We start from the raw sequence: 21,231 nt of genomic DNA on the forward strand, positions 1-21,231 counted from the left end.
AGCACATACAGTATATACAATACACAAAGCAAAGCACAGTAAAATATATTTTTTAAGTTGTTCAACTACCTTAAGAGTTGTATTACTAATGTTTTGACTGAAATAGTTATAATTTAAACTCAAACAAATAATAATTAAAAAAAGGGGGAACATTCATTACAATCGTAGTAGCGTAAATGGGAAAACAATGTCTAGCCAATGTAAATGCAAATTAGCTTCAATATATCTATAAATAATCTTTAATGAAACAGAAACAACTTATTCATGTCAGCAAAGCAAACGTTAAGAAACCTTCAGGCCTTTACTTTGGATGTACCTTTACCGGAAGTCGACTTCTTTTTACGAGTTTTACTGAGTCTGCGCAGAGTAGCAAACTCCACCGCCTGCTCCCTGTGTTTCCACTGTTGTTCAAAGCCAACGCAGAGCAAACTGATGTCCTCAGTGTTGAATTGAAAATAGATATTACATCTCCTGTTAAAACAAACAGAGGAGGAGGAAGCGGAGGAGAGGAAGAGCTCTTGGGGAGGACAAGAGACACAGGAGGGAAAAAAAGGAGGACGTGGAGTAAAAATCGGGACAGGATAATGCTGCAGATTTGACTGAAAGGTAAGAAAATGCGGCTCATCAATACTGATAGATGATTGATCCCAAAGTTGTCGATACGGAGTGGATTGAGGTTTAAGGTGACGGAGGTTTGAGCCGCAGCAACCGCAGCCCGCAGCTGCTGAATGTAGGTCATTGTGTCTGTGGGCCGAGCCGAACCAAGCCGAGACAAACCGAGCCGGGCCGGGCTGTCCTGCAGCTGCAGCCAGGCCGCAGGCAGGCTGGGGAGGAGGATGATGTAGCCCTGCTGCAGGACGTGCTGGTGCTGCAGCGGAGGCTCATTTATCACCGCAGATATACCACTATTCCCCTATTCTTATTACTGATGTGGGAGTGGTGATGATTAAAGGAGCTTGTCTCAAATGGGATTTCAGTTAAGTTCAATAGTCGAAAACAACAATTAAAATAAGTAAACATAACAAAATATTTAACCCCATGAAAACTTGGATTTTATTTGGATTTGACTATTCGCTATAACTCATAATAATTCGCACAAAAATAGTGACATTTGAAGTTAAACTTTGTGGAGGAAAACCCTTTATTATTATGAAATATTGAGTCAAGTCTAAAATACTCTGCCTCATCAGGACTGGGCTTGTGTTTGTTCAGATTCTCTAGTAAAACAACTCTCCCCTTATTTCATGTTAAACTTAGCTAAATAGTGATTGCTGCACTTCATTTTGTGACATCTTCTAAAGAGTTTATTATGTTTCCTAGTTAAGGGCATTGTTTTCCACAGACGGTTGAATACATAGCACAAACTACTTAGTCATACAGAATTATAATAATTAAACGACTCTAAAAGACATACATCAGCACACCACAGACTGCGTTGCTTGTAACTTAAGAGGAGGTTACTATTTGAGGCTTGTAAAAGCTTTTCCAACGATCAAAGGCTTAAAACCATTGACAAGAGGACGTACAAAAACATAACTTTACTTTTGAGAAATAACCAAAACTTTAGCTTGAACATGAAGACCATGGACGTAACTTACCCCAAATGATAACCCTGAGTAAGGGGATTAGTTTCTGAATCCTGCTAAATCATGTCACATCCACTATTTCAATCGCATTATCACAAAAAAGTGTGTCAGGAAAAGATTTAGATCATGAACATGTTACATATATAAATGTTCTTCACACACATAGTAAGAAATAACATTAAAGAAGAAATAATGTAATAAAAGAGGTTTGAATGTCTGTCGTTAAATTTGAAGCTAGAGCCAGGACATGGTAAGCTTGGCATAAAGATTGGAAACAGGGAATACAGCTCACCTGGCATCTAGCTTTCAGAGCTTTGTATAAGAAACTGTTTTTAAACCAGTTTATTCCATTGAATCAAAACAATACTAGTTGAAACAAAAGCGCAGAGAGAAGTCAGAACATGCGCAGAGAGAAGTCAGAAACATGCACGTTGGTGTTGAGATAATTACTCAAAGATGGAGAAAATGGACATGTTTCTGTATTTAGTTTCAAGTTCAAACTAGAGTTGCAACTTCAAGTTATTACATCACAAATGAATCTGAATTATTTCACAAAAATCACAATAAATGAACAGAAATGCAAACTCACTGACAACTCTGATGAAACGGACTGAGCTGATGTGAAGCCAAAAATCTGAATCTGCTGGGAGAAGTGCCAGAGGAGAGAAAATCCTTATGGAAAATCACTGAGCTGAGGTCTGCATAATATTCCTATAATACTACTGCTGGGGTCTGTGGTATGTCTGTGCTGCTACAGTTTGTATTTGTGACCCAATTATAGTTTATTTATCTCCTATTTAATGGGTGCTATACTCCTTTTGGCCTACAATGTATTCAAATCTAGCAGTAACTATACAGGAACTTCCAACTTTGATATAATAACTTGAACAATATTAAATAAACGTTAACCTTTTCTTTTAAGAATCCTTTTGTATGTGTGTCTACAGATGTCCAACGTAAATGCGGAAGCGACCACAATGCTCCCCCTCCTCAAGAAGAAGCTGGCGTTTCTGTCAGGTAAAACATACACACAGCATTCAAATCTTTTCTCAATTGTTTTGCATTTATATTTATTCTATTTAAAGCTGATATTTCAGCATATTCGCAGACAATGATTAGGCTTCAGTAATGTTGTTAGTGTTGTACTATTGGTAGAATTCCAATGGTGGCTCTGAAGGATTTTTTTCGATTTTGTGTGATCCAAAAAGTCCCCATAGATCCAGAGGGCTGCAGATGTCTGAAAATCTAAATGTATTGAAAAAAGCATAGATCTTCAATCTATGTTATCAATTTAAAACATAATTTTCATGGCGTCTGTATCTCTTTAGGGGGCAAAGACCGGCGCAGTGGTCTGATCCTGACCATCCCTCTCAGCTCAGATCAGACCAGCATGGAGGAGCTCAGCGCCACACTGGACTACCTGCTCAGCATCCCCAGGTACACACACACACACACACACACACACACACACACACACACACACACACACACACACACACACACACACACACACACACACAGCAGTGACACTCTGGTATTTTGGTCTGTGCTAACAAAATGTTTCATCTCAGTTTTAATGTCGCTGGACATGTTTGGAGTTGACCTGTCACCAAAAAGCTCCTGCATCCTCTCTGGATCTTGGCTGCAGTGTTTGAATCCAGCATGTAACTGTAAAAGGCTTAACGGATGATTCCAGATTATCATAACTTGGTTTTTATCATATTGGCCCTAATATGAGAGGACCCTGATTATAAGATAACCCCTCCCTTTGCGACAGCTGTTTTTTGAGGATACAAACACTTTAAGATTGTTCCTGTCAGGAACAAGACAATAAATTGAAACTAAAAATCCTTCCAATAAATCACAACTTATTTTGTTTTTAAGTTACACTCTCTCTGTCTCCTGCTGTCAGAACTAGCCTCTGGTTGTTTGTATTCGTAAGTCCTTTCTTGAGCTCCACTTCATGAGGCTCTCTGGCAGCCGTAATTTTTGGCAGCTTGACAGAAGATTCACTTTATGTTTAATTTCTGCAGTAAAAATATCAGCACAAGCTTTTAAGACTCGTTAATACTTGTCAGGAATGTTTTTCTTTCAGAACATGTTATTAAAGATGTTTAAAACTCCTTTGGATTGTACTGGGCTTCATAAAAGCAAGACACATAGATGATGATGCAACACTCTCTATAAGGGATGTATTCATTGGGAAAAGAAGGAAAAACAACACATCCTTACAATTTAAATCAGCTTCCATGGGCAAGCCAAATACTGCATGAACAGGAAACTATGTAAATGTGTGTGTGTTGTTAATAGTTTGAATCATATCCTTGTATTATATTTTTTCTTTTCTCCTCATCCCCCAGTGCAAAGTGTAAAGCTCGGGGTTTCACTGTTATCGTGGACGGACGAAAGTCTCAATGGAACATCGTGAAGACTGTGGTGCTCATGTTGCAGGTACAAACACGTTATATGGATCCAATAAATTACTTTATTATGTTACCAGGAGGTTTTAAGATGTGGAGGATGCTAATGCTCTGATGTTGTTTCAGAATGTGATCCCTGCCGAGGTGTCGCTGGTCTGCGTGGTGAAGCCAGATGAATTCTGGGATAAAAAGGTCACACATTTCTGCTTCTGGAAAGAGAAAGACCGCCTTGGCTTTGAGGTGAGTTGCTTAGCTGGTTCAAGCTATATAGTTTCAAGTTTCCTTTACACTCACTGAAGCTGCTCTTGTGTTAAGAGGCAACTGATAGGATTTAGAGTTGGAGGTCTTTGTGGTGTTGTGTATTTTGTTCCAGATTCTGAAAGGAACAATCACAGAGGTTTTCCCAGTCCTTGGAACATTTTTCAAGAGATTTCGGTACATTTGTTAAAATATTTTAGCTGTAATGAGCTCAGGTACAGTCCGAAAAACATCTCTAGTCAACCTGACATTTTTTGGTTTGGTTGCTGTTCCCTAAGTATCTGCAACATGGGGCTTTGGATAATTATAACTTTAATTAACCGATCTGAGGCTTTAATGTAAGGTTTGTCTGTCTGTTTCCACTGTGTTTTACACACTGTGATTTTGCAGATACAAACACAAACAGTATCTTATAAAAAAGGCTAAGGGCATGCTAGTATGACATTTAGGGCATAAAAGATGGGTCGTGCTATTGGCTGGTCTGCCATTTTTATCAAGATTTAAACACCTCTGAAACTACATACATTCTTTACAGCTAATTTGGGATATACTGTACATAAATGGAAAGAGTTGAGCTGATATTTTCTGTAGTTTCTTTCATAACATTTCTGGCTGAGTCCAGGTACATGCTGAAAAGCACACAAGCCTGTTTGTGTCCCAAAATAGGCTTTTGTTCCCATGCTCTTTTTTTCTTTAATCTTATTCCAGCTTTCCCTGTTACTTAACAAGTTGCTGAGAAATCTTTTGGCAACGTTTTGGCTTTTCTGCAGATAGAAAAGGGTGAAATATAATCGGCTTGGTGTCTCACCACGCTAAAGGAAAAAATGTTTTATCGCAGTTCAGGACAAACTCTGTGAAAGGCGAGATGAACAGCCTGCCGTCATAGAGAGAAGCCGTTTGAAGAACCCAGATCTTATTCTAGCTTTGAAACAACCTAAAAGACAAACAGACCGTCGGTTTGGTCAAACACACACACACACACACACACACACACACACACACACACACACACACACACACACACACACACACACACACACACACACACACACACACACACACACACACACACACATACACATACATACTGGAATTGTATCTGTTACTTGATATCAATCTGAGAGACAGTGAGCCAGCTATGATAACCTTGAGCACCATTAACTGTCCTGAGTGCTGCTGGAAACCTGAGCCAGGGTCGATGGAGTGTTTGTGTGTGTGTGTTTCTGGGTGTGTCTGTGTGATTGTAGGCCATTCCGCCTCCTCTATTACAACAGATGGTTTTACCGACGGAGATCAGGAGTCGCTATGACCCAGATTTCTGCAGCCATGTTGGCTCAATAGTTGTTGCCACGGTAACTGGAGCAAGTTAGTGGGTGTGAAGCAACTTGAAAGTTGATGCTCATTATAGATAATCCATCTCAGGCAACATTTAGATGACTTCATTCATTTTTGAGTCAATGTAGAGTTATTATTGTGTACCGAGAGCGGGGACTGTTACCAAGACTTTCCCTGATGGTGACATGCAACATTTGAGAGTCAGGTACTTATTATAATAATACATTTGAATTATGTAGAGCTTTTTTAAATACTCAGACTCCTTTCCAAAGAAAAACATTTCATACCAGCGTGCAAATAATGTACACAAATGAGGCAATATTATGAATTTAAAAAAAGGTAGCTAAGGTTCTAAAGTAAAGTTAAGTTTATGATTGATTTAACTATATTCATATTTTGAAAGATGAATGCTTTAATCAATAATGTGCTCTGATTGAGTTTGTTATTTAAATCAGTTTGAGTGCTCCCCATCCACAAACACACACACAAACACACAGCTGCTAGCAGGGAGATTCCAGTGACTGTGTTGAAATGTGACTCATCTCAACTATGGAGTGTGTGTGGATGTCACAGAGGGGTGTGTGGCATACAGCTGCTCTAAAGTCTTACCTTACATTTAAATAAACACACACGCATACAAGTCCAATTCCTGGGACAGCGTCTGCTGACAGCTAGAAAAACGTCTCACTGCCAACTGTCTGACTTTCCAAGTTTATTTGCAAAGCAACCTTTTTTTATATATATAAGTGCAGTTCAAAGTAGAGATAATATGAAGGGGCGCGGACAGTATGTAAGGTAAACTTAGAAGATGTTCTTTTTCTAAAACCTCAGATCAGCTCACTGGCTGTTCATGAACATTGAACGCTCTATGTCCAGATATAGAATCGCTCTGAGAAACACCCTGAAAGTTTGTCTCGTGATCCAAGAACAGTTTCTGCAATGTAGACTGAAGCAACTCTAGATAAGTAATCTGTGATCAGCCCTGGAATGAACAGCTGGTATAAAACATCTACGAACAGAAACACTCAGAACCTTTGTCTTATGTGTAAAAACGTGCTAGAAAGAACTATAAGAAACGGTTTAAATGAGTCTGTGTGCTTCTTTATTGCTGACTGCAGTGGCTCCTAAGTCTTAAGAAAACAAGGGGCTATAATTATGTCTTCCAAAAATGCCCTCCTTGAAATCTGAACCAGCCAATAGCAGCGCTCCAGAGGTGACGTGCCCGAGATGCATTACAGCTTCATGCATGGCTCCTCACCTCCCTCATGAATATTCTGACGCTAAAGGAACTGCTTTGAAGACACAGGACTCTTTATGCACAGCATCACTCAACCTTTATACATCTGTAACTGTTGTAAGGACAAATACTTGAAACCTAGGGTCAGGAGGTATACAGAATTTGTAGTTTGTACAATCATAGATTCATGGTAAAGTATGGCTTTTTACCATAGCATCACCAAATACACAAATCAATTGGGAAATAAACATCTCCAATTTCATTTAAATAGCATGATGACAATGCAACATACAGGCCTTTGTCATTACACATTGAAATTTGCACTTAAATATTGTCAAATACCTTTTATATCAAAGGTCAAAACTAAGGGAAAATACTGTGATTTGATGTTACCCGTATCGCCCAACCCTACTGGCACCCATATTACTGCCACTCCAATTACACCAATTATAGATCCTTCGTGGCGTCAGGGCGTCTCAGAGTTTGACATAATAATAAGATGCATTTTCCCCTAAAACATTATCTCAGACCTCAGTTTTTGGGTCACTGGGCTGGAGGACATAGAAGCAAGGAAGCATAAATTGCAGGCTGAAAAGAAATCATTGTCCAGCGTTATCCATTATGACTACCCATCCGACATTAAATATGCTTTGGTATATTAAATCAGGCAGGAGGAATGCTTCTAAGAGATCCCCCCCCCCCACATGTCATCAATATTAATATATACTATAATATCATTTGAGGAATGAATCATACGTAGTCAGATTAGTTTTTCATTTCAATGTCTTGTTTCGAATCGTACTAATAACACACATTTTTCTAACTCACTAAATTATATAGATGTTTAGTTAATCATACTTTCTGCAAATATTTGATGGTTTTCCTGCTTATTCATCATCTCATAAACTCTTTCATGCTGTGTTTGTATTGTCTTGTGTCTCACTTACACATTTTTAAATTTCACTCTCCTTCCCGTCAGGTGATCCTGGTTTCGGCCAATAAGCTGACTCGTTACATTGAACCGTGTCAGCTAACGGACGACTTTGGAGGAAGTTTGGACTATGACCACAACGACTGGCTCAACAAGAGACTGGTGAGTATTTCATTTGAAATAAACTTGTGTATTTGATATTTTAATAACCCAATTAGGTGTTCTTGTTTGCTATGGTCAAGGCATGTTTGTTTATCTACATTTTATTGGTTGTTAGGTTTTTGAGAAGTTCACTAAGGAGTCGACGTCATTGCTGGATGAGCTGACAATCATCAACGACAGTGACAAGAGCAGTACGGTGGACAAGGAGAAGTATGCGCATACACACACACACACACACACACACACACACACACACACACACACACACACACACACACACACACACACACACACACACACACACACACACACCCCTATAGTTCAAAATGTCAAACAGTAGACAGAGGAAAGGAATAACTGTGTGTCTCCCTCCTCTGCAGATCAGCTGACTGCACCCTCTTGCCATCCTTCGACCCTGAGACTGTCCTCCAGACTGGTAAATATCATCTCATCTCATTTAAGTCCCTTTCACTCACAATCATTTTACTATTTGGTCTGAACAGATTTAGCAAGCTGTCCTAACTCTGCAGCTGCAGCACCAGGGACAGCCAAAGTGGGGATTTTCTGGAATATATCCGCTTGACTAAGGGATTTTAGCACCAGATAAACATTTTAATACACAGAAGGGAGACACTGGTTTATGTTCCTCATAGCATGCATTCAAGAGCATTAGCAGGGAATCTTTTAAGGACCAGTATGAACAGGAGGAATACTTGCGGCCAGAAGAACCTGTTTATTGTCAAAGGAGCCCTTGACAATTGTTTTAAAACTGTGTGAACCTTAAGTCAGGGGTGTCCAATCTACGGCCCGGGGGGGAAATGCGGCCTGTTGTCCATTTTGAATCAGCCCTCAGCAATATTGAAAAGTATAATGGAATATGGCCCAATGCAATGGTGCAAACAGAGAAAAGCTCATAACGTTTTAGGTTCTCTTTCACTGTGTACAAAACTTCATTCCCCTGTGGTCATGGACTCTTGGTAGTGACTGAAATAATTTTGGATTCAAGCTAATTGTCGTGGTCTCTTGGAGGGGAGAGGGAGGTCTGAGGTATAAGACCTGCAGCTAAATGGACTCTAAAGATGGATGGATGATGGATGGCTGTGTTCTCTGCACTGAGCAGCCTGTGTCTGAGTGTTGGGCAGAGGTGAAAGGAGTCTTTGTTTGTGGTACCACCCTCCTCCCTCTGCAGCATGTACACAAACACTGACGCATTATTGTTTCAAATGCTTCTATAACAGGCTTTTGAATCTCAACACCCCCCCCCCCACACAAACACTCTCTATCTTTCTGCAGGTCACGAACTGCTGTCGGAGCTACAGCAGCGTCGCTTTAACGGCACCGAGGGCGGAGGACAGGGAGGTGAGGAAGCAGCTATCAATCATCCAGGTGTCATTGTGCTGGTGCACTCACAGACGGATGGATGTCTCTGTATTGTTTTTAGCCATTTTCTTTCTCTGACATGATGTAGTTGGAGTCATTCAGTTGTCCCAGAGTACTACACCGAATACTACACTATGACACCGTGTAAGAGGCTGCTACATAGACTTCTGGAGTAGTAGATTCTGTTTAAGGATGGTGTGACGGTGACTTCGGTTTCTCTGTCTGAGACCCTGACCTTGTCACCCAACATCAGGTTGGACCTCTCTAATGCTTTGTGTCTGAGCTGGAGATAATCTCTGCAGACAATAGGGCAGGGAACAGTACTCAATACCTTTTTAGGTATGGACGAAAATAACCTAAGAGCAGATTAAATCCAGCTGCTCCAGTCAAACAATACCTGCATTCAACCCTTTACAAAAATACTATGTGTATGGTTTAGCTCGCTGTTGAGCTCAGTTTTTTAAATGATACCCATCCCAAGCATCCAGTTCAAAATCTGGTAGAAAGCCTGCAACTAGGAGAGTGGAGACTGATATAGCAGCAGATTAATGCCCATGATTTTGAAATGGCATCAACAATACTGCAGGGCTGCAATGTTTGGTGTCCAGATACATGTAGAGGTTATGTCTTCTTTTTTTTTTTAAGGAGACAGCCGTCTAGATCACTCTAGCAAAGCTTTTCCTAGTTAAAAAAATATTTGAAACTACTTTAGTTCCCTGAATAGGAACCACAACATCTACCTTTTTGTACATTTAGACTAGTGATAAGAAGATGTCCTGGACTATAACCCCCACAGTACTCCTGCCTGACCTCTCTCCTGACCTTTGACCTCCAGGTCCAGCATGGTGTCCCATGGAGGAAGAGCTGCTGGCTCAGCCTCAGGTGATGAAGCTGCTCGACTCGCTCAGAGAGCAGTACACCAGATACCAGGAGCTCTGCAGGCAGCGAAACAAGCGCACTCAGCTGGACGAGATCCACACCAAAGTCATGCAGGTAACAAACACACGCACGCACGCACGCACACACACACACACACACACACACACAGGAACAGGTATATGGACAGTTGTGAGCCTGTGTCTCCATCTGTAAATGATTGCAAACATGCAGTTTAGCCTCATTTGTTGGCCAGAATCTAAATTACAGTCCCTTTAATTTTCTACCTTTGGGGATGTTTCAGTGATTTTGATTGTTTTGTTTTCCGCAAAATGCAGCAAGATTAAAACCTGACAAACACAAATGGTAGGTGGATTGTTTTAACCTCTTAGGCAGAGCCAGACTAGATTTTCCCCCTATGTCCTGTCTATGACTAAGTAGACAAATCAATGTGCAAATGGCTCAAGATGTAGATCCCTATCTAGTTAGCATTTATTGCAGTTCCAGGTGTATCCTTTCTGTGTGTAAGACTCAGAAACAAGTGTAGTAAAATATTTTTTATTTGGAAAGCAGGGTGTGTTTTTTGCATGATGCCTTGTTTCCCCAAATCTCGACAACGAAGCAGCCGTGGTACAAACCGGAAATCTCTTCGATTAAAGTTGCTGACTGTAGCTTCATATTTATGGACATGCATTTGGAAGATGTCAATCTCCTCATCTAACTCTTCTTCAGTACGTCCTCTACATCTGTATACATAGCTGCAGCTTAAGCCTCCTCGGTATTTAAGTCCTTTGCTCTGATTCTGTTATCATCCAGTCTTTGACCTTTGACCCTCTGAAACAGTGTCAGTGAGCAGCACTTAAGTAGAAATAGACTATACTGTAGTTACTGGGGCTCCCGCAGCCGCAGGGGCTGGTGGGTAACATCGACGTCTTGGAGATAAGCCTGGGGTTGCCATGGGAACCACAGCACGTTGTCTCTAGCCTGGAGGCCTTGTTGAGGTTGGGGTGGGGGGGGTTATTAGTGGTGGCCTAGTTCTTTTGTGTGTGTGTGTGTGTGTGTGTGTGTGTGTGTGTGTGTGTGTGTGTGTGTGTGTGTGTGTGTGTGTGTGTGTGTGTGTGTGTGTGTGTGTGTGTGTGTGTGTGTGTGTGTGTGTGTGTGTGTGTGTGTGTGTGTGTGTGTGTCAGTTCTTTAAGGCATCACTGACCTGATAAATAAAAATAAATCCTGATACTGGCACACACATCTGGAAAGTTCCAGATGTTAATGTACTGTAAAATACAATGGTGAACATTTGAATTCCAAACAAAATCACTGAAGAAGATTTATTTTGTAATAAACTAACACACAGACAGAGTTTTAACTATTTTTTAAAAAACAATATAAAAGTCCATGTGAGGTGACTACCAAACGAGGGACATTCCCAGATTTTTCACAATAAGCTTTAGTTAACATTTTAAACATTGTGGAAAATACAAACATTTAAATTTTATAATAAAATAAAAAAAGTAAATGATTAAAAAACTGAAAGGTCTATTATATTATATTAAATCCATTAATATATTTGTGGAAATCACAAATGGATGTGACTCGGGGAAAGTGATTTTGACAGGAATTATTTATAACAGAAAATATTCATGGGCAGTGACCATGAAAGGAAATAATACATGTTGTGATGGGATGTCATGTTGGATATATCAGCAGGCATCACAGAGCCTCAGAGCCCCCTGCTGGTCGCTCTGCTGCACTGCAGCCCAGAGACTTCCTCTCAGTAGAGATGTTGAAATGTCATGGTGATAATTAAATCAGGCTGCTTCCTTCCTAAATCAGGCTACTTCCTTCCTAAATCAGGCTGCTTCCTCCTAAATCAGGCTACTCCTCCTAACTCACTGATTAAGAGATCACTAAGTCTGTATTTTCTGTTTTCTTTATCTCAGGTGGTTACCTGGCTGCAGGGACCAGGTTCAGAGCTGTTGAAGACTCAGCAGGCGATCGGAGACTCGATGCGGGCGGCTCAGACTCTGCAGCAGAAACACGAGGAAATCGAGAGCCAGCACAGTGTAAGGCAACACATTTAAACATACATAAGAAATTAAATGAATGAATCAGAATTAGGGTAAATACAGGGGAGTTTGATGTTGTCTGTAGTACTGACTGTAGCTCATTAGACGGCTTTATTCTTGGCTAGGTGACTGGTGGTACATTTAAGCATTGCGTTGATTGTGTTTGTTCTTGTACAGGAATGGTTCGCAGTGTACGTGGAGTTGAACCAGCAGATCGCTGCCTTGCTCAGTGCCGGGGAGGAGGAGGAGGTGGTGGAGCTTAAAGCGCTGCAGCAGCAACTCAGCGATGTGTGCTACCAACAGGCGGCTCAGCTGGAGTGCAGGCAGAACGTCCTGCAGGCAGCACAGTGCTTCCACAGCACCACACAGGAGGTAACACACTCAGACACACACACATACACCCCACACAAACACACGCACACATACTTTGTATCAGCTGCTGTTCGTACTGGATGTTCGTACTGGAAACAAATTGGGGAAAAAACACTATCCCCATCAAACAGGAAAAAACAGAACATTTCCGCATGAATTTGAATGTGGGCAAGTGCCAAAAGATAAAGAATATGAATTATTCCGAGTAATCAAAGCTCTGTGTCCGTCTCTGCAGTTGTCCCAGCTGTTGGACGGTCTACTGGGCATGCTCTGTGCTGACGTGGCTCCAGCTGACGGAGCTTCAATTCAACAAAACCTCAAACTGTTGGAGGAGAAGCTGCAAACTGTCGGTTCGTGCTCTGACTGATAAAGCTTTTCATAAATACTAATATTTTTTTGTTGTGTTATAGAATATTTACATCTACCTTTATCCGTACAGAGGCAGGTCTAACTTCTCTGCGTCAGAAGGGGGCACAGTTGATGGAGCAGATGTGCACACAGTCTCCGTGGCCCCTGGAGGAGACAGAGAGCCCAGCTGGAGAACAACAGGACAACGTGCAGCACATCCAGGGTGTGATGGAGGAGATGCAGCTCCGCAAGCAGAGGTACCTTTTTTGAAACTTTATTCACAGTAGAGAGCCATGTAGGATTTATTGTATTATTTAAAGATGGAATATATGTCTACTACTGATCAATATGATCAGATTCTAAATTCTAACTCCAACATGTCATTTGGCAGAATTCCACAAATAAAACTCCCATAACTTTCTTTACTTTGTTCTCAGACAAATTGTCAATAAATCAGACTTGATACTTGGTTGAAAAATAAAACCAAAAGCCTAGAACAGCAGCCATGCATTTGTTTCTTTATATTTTTCCCTGCAGAGTCTTAATCAACATTTGTTGGGTCAATCTTATTTTTCAAAGTTTAAAATGAACATAAAGGTAATAAAAACACATCACTAATAAATTGAGAGTGTGTTTTAACCAGTTATAAGTCCCAGGTATTAAGTGTGTGTGTTTATGTTGCAGGTGTGAGGACATGGTGGATGTGAGGAGGCTGAAGATGCTACAGATGGTCCAGCTGTTCAAATGCGAAGAAGATGCTTTACAGGTAGGACACACAACAACAACATAAACAACAACAAACTCACAGAAAGAATACTTCCTGTATTGATGAGATGATCATCTGTGTGTGTGTGTGTTTGTGTTCAGTCAGTAGAGTGGCTTGGCGAGCTGTTGGACGCCCTGTTGAAGACTCACGTCAGAATGGGTGACGACTCTCAGGAGTCGACGACCATGTTGGACAAACACAGGAAGTTTGTAGACGTCGCTCAGGTGAGACAATCTTCGTCATGACGCTAGCGTGCTTTAACATTTAAAAAATGTCAAATTTTACCATCTGAACTCTAGGGTATTGTTTGCTATGTTGTTTCATTAAGACTAAATAATACTGAAATGATAAAAAAACTCTGTTCCTCTCTGTCGTCCTGTATCTTCCTTCAGAGCACCTATGATTACGGGCGTCAGCTGCTGCAAGCAACGGTCGTCCTCTGTCAGTCCCTGCGATGTACAACACGCTCGTCCGGAGACACCCTACCGAGACTCAACAGAGTCTGGAAACAGTTCAGCGTCAGCGCTGAGGAGAGACAGCAGAGACTGGAGCTGGCTCTGAACTTCCACATCGCCGCCGAGAGGGTGAGAGAGGCCGAGAGACATGACACCGTTTTATTATCTGTGAACTGCTGTAGCAACCTAAAAATAACATGTGCCATCAGGGCACTTAATGGTGTGCTTGTGGGGAAGAAGCAGCTGGTGTTATCTAGTTGACACAAACATAGAAAGTATAAATGTTCCTTCAGTGTGTGGCTTGTTACTGTGTTTCAGGTGTTACAGCAGGAATGTGTGGACTCAGAGTCTCTGGATGAAGTTGACTCCTCTGGGAAAACTCTGCTGGACAGACTGACCATGCCTGTTATCTTCCCCGATGGGTACATAATACACACACATGCTGCTGTTCATTCCCTTGAGATTAACCACTTCATGCCTAACCACAATCCTATCCGTTAACCTGCAATTACTCATTTATTGGAAAAATAGCTGTAGGTTTACACATCCAGCAGATATAGAGTGCAACATTAGCATTTATTTTAGTGTACCTGGTAAGTGTATATGCAACATTCACTCGCTATCTACTCCAGTTGGAATTACTAAATGTTAAATGCTCCACTGTCATCACTAGCTAGTCCCAAACTGTGTGTGTTGTCTGTTTGCTGCTAAAATACTGGTCCTTAGAGAGCAGTGAAAGTGTACGAGATTTGTGGGCTGTAAAAGCAAAAGAATAATTGCAAAGTCGCTTTTAGAGTGCACTGTTAGCCAAACAACACATGTCACATAACTGTCATACTGCTCTTCCTCCAGATACCCGACAAATACAGATCTGTTGTTTTGTGGCTACAGGTGACTCTATGCGACACACTTCATAAAATAAAAACTCAACAACTCATTTTCTTGTCGTTTCAGGACTGAGCAGTACTTTGGGAGTCCCAGCGACACCGCAGCAGCAGCAGAGTGCGTCAGGGAGCGCCTCCTGCTGGTGGAGGAGCGACGGCTGCAGCTGCAGGAGCTGGGGCTTCACAACGAAGAAGATGAGGAAGAAGAGCATGTGTTAAACGGGCAGGAGGCACGGCTGGACGTGATCGGAGAGGAACTGAGCGAGAAAGAGGATCAAGATGAGGAGGAGGAGGAGGAGGAGGTGGCGGCGGCAGTGGCGGTGGCGGCGGCAGTGGCAGGGCAGCAGGGTGAAGACTTGGAGAGGGCGACGCAGGACTGCTAATGGAGCGCCGATGATGTCAAACTGAGCAGTCTTGCTTAAGCTTATTAACGAAGGCTGCTGAATTATTTTCCATCGAAACCTCCGATTGGTTGCTTCTGTCTCCCTGCCGCAAGTAGGTTTTCCTATCTGCTGGTATATAAAGGCTACATTTTCCATCAGCCTCGCAGCTTTTTAAAAAGGATAAACATGTTGATGAGATTATTCCCCTCCGTTCAGAAGAACCGCTCTCTGCTCTGAAACAACAGCAAATATAAAATACTGGAATTATTAATACTCATATCTCTGGATGATGACGATCGACTGTAAAATAATCAGTTTGGATAAGAATACTTCTAATGTACAGCTAACAACACCTCCACTTTCCCAGCATGCCTTTCTGTGGGTGGAGCTTCCATGGTGCTAACATGGTTACCAAGGTTTCTGTCTGTGCCTCCTCCGACGTCTCGCCTTTATGACTTCCTCGCCTCCCTTCATTTCCGTCCTCTAACAGAAGATGAACTTTGTGGCCTGTACAGGAAGCTGCAGTTTATCAGGTGTGCCACCACCTGATCCTATTCCTTCATCAACGGTCCTTCAGGCTTTTCAGCACTGGGATGAACATGACACTCTCCTGATTGTATCTCCTGTACAAATAAGCTGAAAGAAAAACCTGCTTTATCGACAGAAACTCTACAAGACTGTTTGTATAGAAACTTGAGAAATGAACAGCAAGTCCCAAAGAGCACCGTGAAATTAAAAGGAACACCACACAAATATCTGTCAAGTCCTCTTGCCATCTGGGGAAATGGATCAATTCCAGACAAAATTTGAAGTCTTCCTCAAAAGTCGGAACTGAAATTTAAATTCTTCTAATATCTACCCCAAAGTGGGGAGGTATGCTTCCCTTTTCTCAAACATTTTTGGGAAATAACCGATGAGCCTGTTACACCTTAAACAAGATAATGTGGTTTTACCTCTGCCTTTTACAACCAGGGATTAGGACACCCTCAGGAAGCTGCCTCGGAAAACGGATTAGAGCACTGGTTACAAGTTTTTTTGCACAATTTCTTCTTTTTTGGACTCGGTATTTTGGCAATGAAAGATCAGAAACACAAAAGGAGAAAAACTGCTTTCATTGCAAAAAAGTACCTAAAATTTCCTGTGAATGATTTGATGTTTCTTGTTGAAATAGTCTGGGACTTTTCAAGGACCCAGAGGCTCCTACCACTTGGCTGCTCTATAAAAACCCTCTGCCTTCGTGATGAAGATCAAACCTGTGCCGCTTCGCTCTGATCCACAGACATCAGGATGGAAGATTCCCCTTTTCTATTTATTTGACTTTTTCAAGCAAACCTTCTTGTAGGTATTTCGACCAATAACTGCTGCTGTAAGTGTAACCGCTAAATACTGTGTCCTGCTTTCTGTCCTCCCCGTCCAATAATATATACATATGACATCATCCTCTAAATAAAGAATCGTTTGAAGATGCGGTCTGAATTTTTTTTTCTCTGCAGCACAATCAAGCAGTCACTCATGCAAGCATACACAGTAGGGTGTTTGTATTATATCGAGTTTATTTAAAAAAAACGTTCACATCAACTGTTTAAACAAGGAATTAAGGTATTGTATATTTCTCCTATTCTTTCAATAGATACAACTTTATACAAAATGTTTTAGTTGATGCAGTACATTAGAGGGCAGCTATAGTTCCCACGTATGCCCTTTATGATTACGCCTCAACTTACATACAAATTCACTGTCAAGTCCCTTCAAGGCAATCTCCTTCACTTTTAATTTACATATTCATTATGTTTACACATTAGGTTGGAGATAAGTTAAAAAGAAAACGTTCATGAATGTATATTTTCTGGACCCAGAAGCACAGCCACGATGTTGATGGAGCACCACTGGGCTGAGATCATGCACGAGATGATTGAAGTCTTTAAAGGGTTTGTTTACTTTGCAGGTCATCGCCGGTTCTCCTTGTCAAAAAGGTCTTTGGCCTCATTGATCTTAGCAGCGAGATACGGTGACCCACCTGCACAAACACACACACAAAAGTTTGATCTGTAATCACTCCTTTAACACAACCAGTTTTCAAACATGTAATGTAAATGCTGTGTTTTATATGATATTATATTGTATCCAACATTTGGCCCATTTTAAGGTAGGTATGGGTGACAAGCTAATATAATTCTATTACTTTTTTTGCTTCAGAGTTTAAGCTCACCTTTATCTGGATGATTCAGGACCATGATCTTTCGATGGGCATCGCGTACTTTTGCCTTAGTGCAAGTTGGGCTGGACATGAAAAAAATACAACAATGTGAGCAATCATACCTTTCCTCTGAGCAGAAATAGACACACACTTTACTTATCAGTTAACTTTTACAAATGATTTACAACAAAACATATTACCTGATGCCAAGAATGAGGCTAGCCTCTCGTTTGGTCATCTTCCCCTCAAAACCTCCTTTGTAATATGGTGAAAAAGCCTGTGGTAAAAGAAAGGACTAAGAGCAATGTCTCCCAAAACATTAAGTCCTGACTCATTTAATTTATTGGTTTGCATTTCCCCTCCCAAAAATAGGAGAGTGTGAAGCAATGCCAGGGATTTATATATTTTGAGTATCTCAAGTGCAAATAATGTCTTTAGTTTGAACCTAAACATGCATGCGAAGACCAGAAGAGAGCTGTAGGCAGGATAACAGGAAGCTTAATAATGACTCACGGCTGATGTTGGCATCTTCTTGACAGTTTCAGAAAAGACCTGTCCAAGAGGCTTCCACAGCTGGAATGCATAGCGACCTGTAGATTGAAAGAATACATTAAATAGACTCAAAACAAACACATTTTCCGAAAATGTTGTACATTTCTGATATATATATACTATATACTATTCTTACCTGCAAAACCTGCAGCAGCCACACCAAGACCGACTGCAATCAGAGCTCCTCCCTGTCAGCAAAAAAACAAAACATTGAGCAGTTACCACATCGGAGGGTCAAATTAGTCTACACACAAGAGATTTAAGGAGGAAAGCATTGAAGGTAGAAGCAAACCAAAGAATAGAGCTTTAAATTGAATTGTATCAGGAATATCATCCACATTCTAGCCCCAGCAAATGAATAATGTTCCGTTTATATACACACAATAGTGCCACATTGATAGTTTGTGTTTAATGGCTTACTACTAGTGATTGTGTAAATTGAAGATTACGTTTTAAATATGATTTGACGTATATAACATTTGTGCAGCCCCCAGATTCAAAGTCAAACAACATTTTCCAGAAGGCATTTCTATCCAAATCTTCATATAGAATGGAAGCAGTAAAACGATCACACATCTAACTACAGTGGAGTGCAGGGTGAGCATCTGGTGTATAGGCAACAAAAATGTTTCTTAGCATTTATATTGTGTTACAAAAAGTGTGACATGGAAATCAATGATTGTCATAACATCACATATACGCAAAGACAGTATGTGCTTATTGGTCTCTATATTGTCATATTCAGTGAGTCCAGACCATGCACATTTCCGAAGTAATGTATATATCTCTTTGACTATGTAAGTCAATATAACATTTATGCGGCATTAACGTTACGGTTCACCAAAATCCATAACAAATGTTGACCAAGATGCTAGTTTAAAATAGTGAGCGGCAGCGGTGCCTTTACATAGCGGTCATTGAGGTTACGTCACACACGTTGGCAGGTAATCCAACAATGGTGTAGTTAAAACACAACTGTTTCAGTGTGAAAACAGACACTTACCAGCCGTGTGTCTATACCCGCCTCACTCCTGACATTTGTTTTTGAAGTATATTCAGCATATCGCAACATGTCTCCTCCGTCTACGGTCATCTTGCCGGCATCCGCCATGTTGCCTTAGCTACTGTCACGTGATTAAACTCTGACACATCCGGTTTTGACTTTCAAGATAAAAGGCAACTACCAATGAGATAGACTTTTATTTCAGGTGTTCATCTTTTGGATTTTCACAAACTCAAGGTAATTTCATTGAGCGATTCCCTCCACACTCTTTTCAGGGATAATATAAACGTTTTTAAAAAGGATGGTAGGAGGTTTCCCGAATTTATTCAGGTCCATCGAGAACATACCGTTGTTGTTTCATGATTGTTCCACTAGATGGAGCCCTTGATAAGTGAACCTCAGCTGTCCATATACCTGTTCCTATGTGTGTGTGTGTGTGTGTGTGTGTGTGTGTGTGTGTGTGTGTGTGTGTGTGTGTGTGTGTGTGTGTGTGTGTGTGTGTGTGTGTGTGTGTGTGTGTGTGTGTGTGTGTGTGTGTGTGTGTGTGTGTGTGTGTGTGTGTGTGTGCAATATCGAGCAAGATGTTGAAATATGTTTGCACTTGTACTTGTGTTTTTGTTGTTGTATTTGTTTGGTTGTTTAATTTGTTATACTTTTTCATTTTACTTCATTATTTTAATACAAATATTAGTATTGTATTTATTTATTATTTTATGTTTTATTTCTTAACTTCTTATGTAAATACATATGTATTTATGTTAGATTTTCCCCCTAATTGAAACAACTGTCATGTTATCCATTTCAGAATAAAGTATTCGTATTAGTATTGCACAGTGGTGGTGCAGGGGTAAAATAGGTGACTGTCAAAAAAGTAAACAAAGTTTTCCTGGGCAAGATACTTAACCCCAAATGTCTTGCAAAGGCATGAGTACAGTATTAAAGTGTATCAAAGAAGCGTTGGATAAAAGCCTCAGTAAAATATCTCTGATCTGTGTTTTCTTGTTACATCCCTGTGTGTCAACATTTGAGCAGGATGTATGTCTGTCTTTCTATTTTTCTTTGTACGTGTATCTGTGTGTGCGTGTGTCTACAGGTGTGCTTTTTGGCCCTTGTGGACCCTCGACATGATTAGGGGTCCAGCGGAGTCTCGGAGAAGGGAGCAGGGCCGCAGAGACGCTGATGGAGTCCTGAGGCTGGAGCTGGTTTCTATTGTTCCCAGTAATTGGATTTGGTCTGGAAGAAGAGATGGCTGCCAGTGAGAGGTTGTGATCATTAGGTGTGAATGAGGCGTGTGGTGCAGGGCCACACACACACACACACACACACACACACACACACACACACACACACACACACACACACACACACACACACACACACACACACACACACACACACACACACACACACACACACACACACACACACACGTTTTTATAATAAAATTGTCAAACAAATATTATCAGGTTAGTTCACAAGCCTAACAGAGTCTTATTGTGAAAAGAAAAATATCCTCAGTTTCTTTGAATGCATTTGGTTTCGTCCTTTGTCCATTAAGTTACCTGTTGTGGCGATCTGGGATTCCTTAGCTTGTTAAGATGTCTTTTGTATTTGTGTGTTGAATAACATTAGCAGCACAAAGTGATGTCAATTCAGCCACATAAACCAAGATTACAAGTTTGAAAAATAACTGTGGATGTTGAGTTAGAAGGGAGTGAACTCTGTAGCCCTCTCCTTATGAGGCAAACCATTGGAGGCTACGTTAGCTGTAACAAAAATGCCAACTAAGTATAACTGAAAATATCTCGGAAGCAAACGCAAGGCTTTACTTGTGCAAGTTAAACAAATCACATGAATATTTTTCAGATGGAAAGTCTCTGATGTTATGATAATATCCCCCACTGCAGTTAATAATGGAAACAGGAAGTAGGATTTATATTAAGATTCCCACTTTATTCATCTGAGGCCTGACACCTCATTTTAACTGCAGTTAAACTTTTAAGTGTATCGTCTGCCATTACTA

The 21,231-nt window shown here is 40.8% G+C and overlaps 2 protein-coding genes across 2 annotated transcripts; one reads left to right on the forward strand and one right to left on the reverse strand.

The window, feature by feature from the left end:
* The first annotated feature begins 369 nt into the window (after positions 1–369).
* Positions 370–16,919, forward strand: sestd1 (SEC14 and spectrin domains 1). The gene is made up of 19 exons (XM_063888354.1): positions 370–606; positions 2,534–2,603; positions 2,915–3,023; positions 3,947–4,037; positions 4,133–4,246; positions 7,816–7,929; positions 8,045–8,139; positions 8,310–8,365; positions 9,223–9,288; positions 10,145–10,302; positions 12,123–12,245; positions 12,426–12,620; positions 12,856–12,970; positions 13,060–13,225; positions 13,653–13,734; positions 13,836–13,958; positions 14,127–14,318; positions 14,508–14,611; positions 15,144–16,919. Exons 2-19 carry the CDS (start codon positions 2,534–2,536, stop codon positions 15,454–15,456), a joined length of 2,286 nt encoding a protein of 761 aa, XP_063744424.1. The 5' UTR covers positions 370–606; the 3' UTR covers positions 15,457–16,919.
* Positions 16,920–16,995: 76 nt separating this feature from the next.
* dnajc15 (DnaJ (Hsp40) homolog, subfamily C, member 15) lies at positions 16,996–19,383 on the reverse strand. The gene is made up of 6 exons (XM_063888372.1): positions 19,209–19,383; positions 18,342–18,393; positions 18,167–18,243; positions 17,854–17,930; positions 17,666–17,736; positions 16,996–17,473 (listed from the first exon to the last, which is right to left on the reverse strand). The coding sequence occupies exons 1-6, from the start codon at positions 19,314–19,316 to the stop codon at positions 17,403–17,405; spliced, it is 456 nt and encodes a 151-aa protein (XP_063744442.1). The 5' UTR covers positions 19,317–19,383; the 3' UTR covers positions 16,996–17,402.
* Positions 19,384–21,231: the final 1,848 nt, after the last annotated feature.

Source organism: Eleginops maclovinus, chromosome 7 (assembly GCF_036324505.1).
Source record: "Eleginops maclovinus isolate JMC-PN-2008 ecotype Puerto Natales chromosome 7, JC_Emac_rtc_rv5, whole genome shotgun sequence".
NCBI classification, from domain to species: Eukaryota; Metazoa; Chordata; class Actinopteri; order Perciformes; family Eleginopidae; genus Eleginops; species Eleginops maclovinus.

Coding starts and splice junctions, on each gene's coding strand:
- dnajc15 (XM_063888372.1), bottom strand. CDS start 19,316: ATGGCGGATGCCGGCAAGATGACCGTAGACGGAGGAGACATGTTGCGA. Junction 17,931..18,166: donor AGAAGATGCCAACATCAGCC/GTGAGTCATTAT, acceptor CTTTTACCACAG/GCTTTTTCACCATATTACAA. Junction 17,474..17,665: donor CCTGAATCATCCAGATAAAG/GTGAGCTTAAAC, acceptor GTGTTTGTGCAG/GTGGGTCACCGTATCTCGCT.
- sestd1 (XM_063888354.1), top strand. CDS start 2,534: ATGTCCAACGTAAATGCGGAAGCGACCACAATGCTCCCCCTCCTCAAG. Junction 13,226..13,652: donor ATGCAGCTCCGCAAGCAGAG/GTACCTTTTTTG, acceptor TTTATGTTGCAG/GTGTGAGGACATGGTGGATG. Junction 14,319..14,507: donor TCCACATCGCCGCCGAGAGG/GTGAGAGAGGCC, acceptor ACTGTGTTTCAG/GTGTTACAGCAGGAATGTGT.